Source organism: Tetrahymena thermophila, assembly GCF_000189635.1.
Source record: "Tetrahymena thermophila SB210 genomic scaffold scf_8254765, whole genome shotgun sequence".
In the NCBI taxonomy this organism is placed as follows: domain Eukaryota; phylum Ciliophora; class Oligohymenophorea; order Hymenostomatida; family Tetrahymenidae; genus Tetrahymena; species Tetrahymena thermophila.
The window spans coordinates 1-7,899 of record NW_002476524.1 but is presented as its reverse complement, the minus strand read 5'-3'; the positions used below and the strand labels follow the sequence as shown (position 1 = coordinate 7,899).

At 18.5% G+C, this 7,899-nt stretch overlaps 2 protein-coding genes across 2 annotated transcripts in view; one reads left to right on the top strand and one right to left on the bottom strand. All coding sequences in view use genetic code 6, as the record gives it.

Moving 5' to 3' along the window:
• TTHERM_01409990 (kinase domain protein) overlaps positions 1-2,509 on the top strand; it is a gene marked incomplete at both ends in the record, with an annotated part of 13,348 nt that extends 10,839 nt beyond the window's left edge. The window contains 7 exons of the mRNA XM_001010012.2: positions 143-232; positions 585-674; positions 995-1,084; positions 1,426-1,515; positions 1,860-1,949; positions 2,266-2,355; positions 2,419-2,509. Coding sequence (XP_001010012.2) covers positions 143-232; positions 585-674; positions 995-1,084; positions 1,426-1,515; positions 1,860-1,949; positions 2,266-2,355; positions 2,419-2,509 — 631 coding nt within the window. The remainder of the gene's footprint in view (positions 1-142; positions 233-584; positions 675-994; positions 1,085-1,425; positions 1,516-1,859; positions 1,950-2,265; positions 2,356-2,418) is intronic.
• Positions 2,510-3,079: 570 nt separating this feature from the next.
• Positions 3,080-5,931, bottom strand: TTHERM_001409989 (cyclic nucleotide-binding domain protein; the record flags this gene model as incomplete). Its single annotated transcript, XM_012796105.1, has 9 exons — positions 3,080-3,197; positions 3,416-3,505; positions 3,703-3,792; positions 4,017-4,106; positions 4,314-4,403; positions 4,611-4,700; positions 4,932-5,021; positions 5,321-5,410; positions 5,842-5,931. Coding segments are annotated over 9 exons (838 nt in total), but the record flags the coding sequence as incomplete, so codon positions are not given.
• Positions 5,932-7,899: the final 1,968 nt, after the last annotated feature.

Here is a 7,899-nt window from a genome sequence, read left to right as displayed (position 1 = left end):
CTCTGACTATCTAATATATCTTATCATCATCATCCATCCATCCATTTATCTATTTATTTACTTATTTTAATTTTTAATTTTATTAAAATTTTTAAAACAAATTTAAACAAACAAAAAACATATTTTAATAATATTTTTGAAGGGAAAACAACATTGATGCAGAAGGAGCAAAACATTTTGGAATGAGCTTAGAAAAGTGTAAAAATATAACTTCTTTGAATCTCAATCTTTCGTAATTTTTTTAAATATTTATTTGGTTAAGTTTATTTTTTGAAGTTGTAAAATATGTAAGGAAATAAAGAAGTAAATAAGTGATTAATTTTTTAGACAAAAGATATTTTTGTTTGTGAATGAATGAATGTATTCACTCAATCACTAATTTCTTCATTCAAATATCTTATTTTTAATTTAATTATTTAATTTTCAACTTATTTATTTACTTACTTACTTATCATCATCATCCATCCATCCATCCATTTATCTATTTACTTATTTACTTATTTTAATTTTCAATTTTATTTTGATTTTCAAAACAAATTCAAACTAATAAAAAAACATATTATAATAAATAATATTTTTGAAAGATGTAATATTATTGGTGTAGAAGGAGCAAAACATATTGGAATGAGCTTATAAAAGTGTCAAAATATAACTTCTTTGAATCTCAGTTTAATGTAATTTTGTTAAATATTTATTTGATTAAGTTTGTTTTTTGAAGTTGTAAAATATGTAAGGAAGTAAAGAAGTAAATAAATGATTAATTTGTTAGGCAAAAGATATTTTTTATTATGAAAGAATATATTCACTCAATCACTAATTTCTTCATTCAAATATCTTATTTTTAATTTAATTATTTTCAACTTATTTACTTATCATCATCATTCTTCCATCCATTTATCTATTTGCTTATTTTAATTTTAATTTTCAATTTTATTTTGATTTTCAAAACAAATTCCAACTAATAAATAAACATATTTTAATAACATTTTTGAAGAAAAAGCAACATTGGTGCAGAAGGAGCAAAACATATTGGAGTGAGCTTAGAAAATTATCAAAATATAACTTCTTTGAGTCTCAATCTATGGTAATTTTGTTAAATATTTACTTGATTAAGTTTGTTTTTTGAAGTTGTAAAATATGTAAGAAAGTAAAGAAATAAATAAGTTATTAATTTGTTAGGAAAAAGATATTTTTGATTGTAAATGAATGTATTCACTCAATCATTCATTTCTTCATTCAAATATCTTCTTTTTTAATTTAATTATTTAATTTTCAACTTATTTATTTATTTATTTATTTATTTACTTACTTATTATCATCATCATCCATCCATCCATTTATTTATTTATTTACTTATTTAGTTATTTTAATTTTCAAAATAAATTCAAACAAACAAAAAAACATATTTTAATAATATTTTTGAAGGCTAAACAACATTGGAATAGAAGGAGCAAAATATATTGGAATGAGCTTAGAAAAGTGTCAAAATATAACTTCTTTGAAACTCAACCTTGTGTAATTTTGTTAAATATTTATTTGATTAAGTTTGTTTTTTGAAGTTGTAAAATATATAAGGAAGTAAAGAAGTAAATAAATGATTAATTTGATAGGCAAAATATATTTTTGATTGTGAATGAATGTATCCACTCAATCACTCATTTCTTCATTCAAATATCTTATTTTTTAATTTAATTATTTAATTTTCATCTTATTAATTTATTTATTTATTTACTTACTAATCATCATCATCCATCCATTTATCTATTTACTTATTTACTTATTTTAATTTTCAACTTTATTTTGATTTTCAAAACATATTCAAACAAACAAAAAAACATGTTTTAATAATATTTTTGAAGGGAAAACAACATTGGTGCAGAAGGAGCAAAACATATTGGAATGAGCTTAGAAAAGTGTCAAAATATAACTTCTTTGAATATCAATCTTGCGTAATTTTGTTAAATATTTATTTGATTAAGTCTGTTTTTTGAAGTTATAAAATATGTAAGGAAGTAAAGAAGTAATTTTTTAAGCAAAAGATATTTTTGATTGTGAATGAATGTATTCACTCAATCAATCATTCATTTCTTCATTCAAATATCTTCTTTTTTAATTTAATTATTTAATTTTCAACTTATTAATTTATTTATTTACTTACTTATCATCCATCACCCATCCATCCATTTATCTATTTACTTATTTTATTTTGATTTTCAAAACTTATTCAAACAAAGAAAAAAACATATTTTAATAATATTTTTGAAGGGGGAATGAAATTGGTGCAGAAGGAGCAAAACATATTGGAATGAGCTTAGAAAAGTGTCAAAATCTTAATTCTTTGATTCTTATTATCTGGTAGATTCTTTTATATAAATATTTAATTTTTTTAATATTTTTCAATTAAAATTATTTAATTAGGAATGGAAATAATTTGAATGAAACAATATTTTAGAATTTAAACTAAATTTCTAGTAAGCTTTAATTATTAAATGAATTAAAGATTCTTTGATATTTTAAAATAAATGTTTCAATCATCTAATAATAAAATATTTTTTATTCTTTAAAATTATTCAAAAATAGTAAAATATTTGTTGTAAACAATTTTTATTTCAAAAAAAAAATATAACTTGAACAAAATATTTAATAACTATGGAATTTTATATTTTTTTATATAGTAATTATCAATTTAATTTAAAAATAATTAACAATTTATAAGGACTAAATTTGATCAAAAGTTTTTATCTGAATATGTCCTTAATATATGAGAAAACGGTATATGTTTTAAACTTACGATTTATTTTTATGCTATTTAATATAGATAAATAAAATTTTAAATGGCACAAATAATTAAAATAATCAAAAAGATATATTTAAGTCTACTAATTTTTTTTATTTTAGAAATTTCCTCTCTATTTTTAATTCATCTAATTCGTCTATTTCATTCGAACTTTAAATAAATATTAAGAAATAAATTTATAATAATCAATAAAAAAATGTTAAAGTTAATTATTTGAGTAAAAAAAAATTATATAATGAGTTTTATGCATTTAAATTATTTTATAATATTTATTGAAAATTATCATATTAAAAAGTCATGAACTACTTACCCAAGCTCAAGCGTTAAATTTGAGAGTTTAATACATCTATTTAAAGCAGAACTTAAGTCGTATACACCCTATGTACTAATTTAACTCCATCTATTATATAATATATTGAAGAAAATTTTTTGTCAAAAAAAAGATAAAATATGAATAAATAAGAAATTAATAAGCGAAATAAAGTTAAAAATTAAAAATATTAACTGAATTATATACATACAACACAATTAAAATAAAAAAAAGCAAATCAATAGACCATTATGATTTATATTAATATTGTTAAATATCAAAACCAATTATAAATAAACTATTTTTACTTGAAACAGAGTTCCAAATTTTAGAGATTATTGCACTTTGCTAAACCTAAGCCTAAAGCTGATACACCTTTATCGAAAATTAAATTCCATCTTTTTATGTATTAGAGAAAATAGAATTATTATTAATAAAAAATTAATTATCAAAGCAATAGTTAAAAAATTATTGAATAAAAAAATTAAACACCAAACCCATAAAATAAAAATTAATAGATTAAAAAAATAAAGATTTTTATTTTAAATATATATATTGAAAAATATAATATGAAAAGACATTTAAACTGTTTTACTCAAGATCAAGTGTCAAATCTGTGAGTTTAGTGTAGCTTGATAAAGAAGAACCTATGTCTGATGCACCAACTTCATCAATTTAATTTTCACTTTTAAATATTGAAGAAAATGTAATTAGTTATTTAGAGATAAAAATATGAAAAATTAAGAAATCAACAAAAATAGCAAATAATAAAAAAAAAAAATAATAATTAAAAATAATCACAAACAAAAAAATCAATTAAATAAAAATGTAAACAATAAATAGAGTTTTATTATTTTTAATTAATTTTTATTTTTAATAATTTTTAGTTAAAGATAAAAAACTTTTTACTTGAGATAAAGTGAAAACTTTGAGAGATTTTTGCACTTTGATAAAGCAGAACTTAAGGCTAATGCACCTTGTGAACCAATTAAATTGGAACTTTTTAAAAAGTAAAAAACGATCAAAAAAATGAATGAGAAAAATATAATAAAAAGAAATGTTAATTTAATTTATAAACAAAGCAAAAATTTTCAATGAGGATTAAAAAAAGATAGAATAAAATAAATTAGCAAGTAGTTGTTTTTTGTTGTAAAATTATTTTTAAATTTAAAATTATCTCAATCTAAGACAATTTAACTTTTTTACCGAAGATCAAGCTTTAAGTTTTAGAGATTGTTGCACTTTGCTAAAGCAGAACCTAAGGCAGATGCACTCTCATTACCAATTTAATTACCTCTTTATAATTAATAAGATGGAAAAAACATAGGTAAAATACTAAAAATAAAGAAATTAACTAAGAATGGATGATAGAAAAATCTATAAACTGAAAAAATTTAAATCACAATCAAAAACAAAAAACTAAAGAATAAAAATATTTTTTTTATTTAAATAAATTTTACATTTATAATATCAAAATTTAAAACAAATAAAATATTTTTTTACTCAAAAATCAGTTTAACATTTGATAGATTAATTCCCTTTTCTAAAGCAAAGCATAATCCTGATATACCCTCACCGCCAATTTAATTGCAACTTTTTTAATATTTAAGATAATATAACATATGATTTAGTTAGAAAGAAAAAATTTTAATATTATAAGAAATTAATTATTAGGAAAAAGGTAAAATAAAAAAATAATTTAAATATCGAAAAAATAAAATTAGAATCAAACTGCAAATAAATTAAATACAAATAACAAATTTATTTAATTATTTAAATTATTTTTAATAATATTACTACCAAAAAAAAATAAATTATTTTTACGAAAGATCAAGTTTCAAATTTGAGAGATTTGTGCAATTAGATAAAGCAGAACCAAGTACTAAAGCACCTTTTGCGCTAATTTAATTATCACTTTTTAATTATTGATGAAAATATAATTAGTTAGCTAGTTATAATAGGGGAAGATAAAGAAAAAATAGGAAAAATAAGAAATTAATAATGGAAGCAAAAATTAAAAAGATCAGTTAAATTATGAAAGAAATAGAAAGCCAATCAAAAAATAAATTGACTAAATAAAAAGGATCAGTGTAAAATACTTAAAAATTAATGCAATAAATATCGTTACTTATTAGATAATTTAGTGTTGGATAAAAAATAATAAAATTTTTTATTGAAAATACAATGATTGAAAACAAAAAATTTATTTTTACTTAAGACTAAGTATCAAATTCGATAGATTGGAAAAACTTGCTAAAGCAGAACACAAACTTTCTAAACCCTGATTTCCAATTTAATTACGACTATTTGTTTTTTAAAAGAAAATCTAATCAGTTAATTTCACAGTAAAAATAAAAATTGAAAAAAAATTAATAAAAATTTATTATCAAAATAAATAGGGACAATGTTAAAATAAATGGTGAAGCATTTGAATTAAAAGAAATAGCAAAAAATCTAAATACTTAAAATTTCTATCAAAAGGATGTCATATTAAAATAGCAAGATATAGATAAAATCTATTTCTATTTGCATTAACTCAAACAAAATAAAATATTATTCAAAAAATTGCAGTATTTGTTTTGAGTTTAAATTGAAAAGATGGGTTAAACTAAAAAAAATATAACCAAAAACAAAAAAACTTATAAAAGCTAATAAATAAATAGAGTTTTTGTTTTAGTCTAATTTCTGTAATAAACCATAATAATATCAAAAACAAAAATAAAATTGTTTTTACTCAAGAGTAATTTTCAAATATGAGATATTAGTGCACTTTGATAGAGCAGAACCTAATTCTGTTGCATTTTGATCATTAATTTACTTGCGGCTTTTTGAATATTGAAGAAAATAAAATTTTTAGTTTGAAGTAAAAAACGAAAACAAAATATGAAACGACAATTAAAAATGAAAGCAATAATTAAAAATAAAAAATGAGTTAATAAATAAAGTATTAACATAGTTAAATAAATAAAAAATAGTGAATATTTAACTAATTTGATAAATAAATATTAAAATATAAAAATTAATTTATATTAAATTTTATTTACTAAAGATCAATATATAAATGATTATAAGATGAAAGCGAAGAGTTTAAAACCTTTTTTATTAATAAAAATAAATTTAAAGAATAATTAATTAACAAATGAATGATTACTTCTTCTAGTTACTAAAAGTGTTTTCTCTAAAGTATCATTTTTTTAATAATAATGAAGTTAAAAATTTTAATAAAATTAATTAATTAATTTATTTATTATAAATATTTTAAGATTTAAATTGATAAACACCATATATCCTCATATATTAAAAAAGGTTAAATTATAATAACAATAAGAATTTTCAATTTTTTAGAGATTTGATATTTATTATTACGTATATTAATTTGTTTTTATAATTTTAAGAATAATTACACTGTATAATCAAATTTAATAAATATATGACTGCCTAATTAAAATTTTTATTTGATCAAAAATAAATATAATAAATAAATAAATATGATAGTGATTTTTAAATTGGAGATGAAGCAATTTAAGCTATTGCAAATGGATTAAGTTTTTGTAAAATGCTTAATAAACTAGATTTTACTTTTGAGTAACTCTTATTTTTTTATTTCATTCATCATTTATAAATTTTAAATTCAAAAGACGTACCAAGATCGGTGATATAGCAGCTTCAAGCTTTGCATTAGCATTAAACAATTTCATTCAACTTAAAAATTTAAATCTTTGCTTATCGTAAAATAATTTAGTTATTTTAATAATTCCTAGACTTAATTAATTAACGTTTATATTATTGTAACCCAAATAATTCAAAAAACAAATTTAAAATTCAAAACTAAAATTTATTTATTGTAATCTAAATTTTTCAAACTATTTAAAAGGGAAAATTTAATTAAAGACAAAGGAGCTTATGATATTGGTTAAGCACTGGGTAATTGTAAAACGCTTGTCAACTTTAAACTAAATATATGGTAGAATGAATTAATTTAATAATTTATTTTTTTATTTTAAATATTTCTTTCATGATTTATTATTATGAAAATTTTCTTTTTGAACTTAAATTAATAATTAATTTACTTTTAAATTAAAATGAGAAATAAAATTTTTGATAGAGGGGTAATAAGTATTTTTGAAGGATTAAGTAAATGTGCTGAACTAAAAACTCTTAAAATTAATTTTTTGTAATTAATTAATTTATTTATTTATATTTTTAAATAAAATAAACATAACAATCAATTGCTATTGGCTATATTTTTTATTAATCCCTATTTATTTACTTACTTGATACTAACTAATTATCATTGTTAGGATATAAATATTTATTTTTTTCATATTTTCAAACTTGAAAATTTTCCAAAAGAAATTTTATATTTATTTATTTATTTTCAAAATTATTTATTAAATAGTTTATTTAAAATTAACTTTTACTTATTTAACATATTATATATTTTTTAATTAAAATACTATAGAGATTAATTTTCGTTACTTACTGATTCATTTTAGGAAGAGATATCCCATCTGTTAACAAATTTAGTTAAGTTTCAATATTTATTTTTGGCTTTTCTGTAAAATAACATATATTTATTTAAGATATTTAAAAATATTAAATTTATTTTAAATGTCAGAAAATATGAAAAATTTCTCAAATCAGATGAAATAATTAATTCGAAAAATACAAATAATTTGAAACTTTATGTTGGGTAATAAATTCATTCATAATAAATAATTAGCTAATTGCTATTTAAAAATTAAATTACTATTTATTACTCAATCTATTTTTTAATTTAAAAAGAAAATAT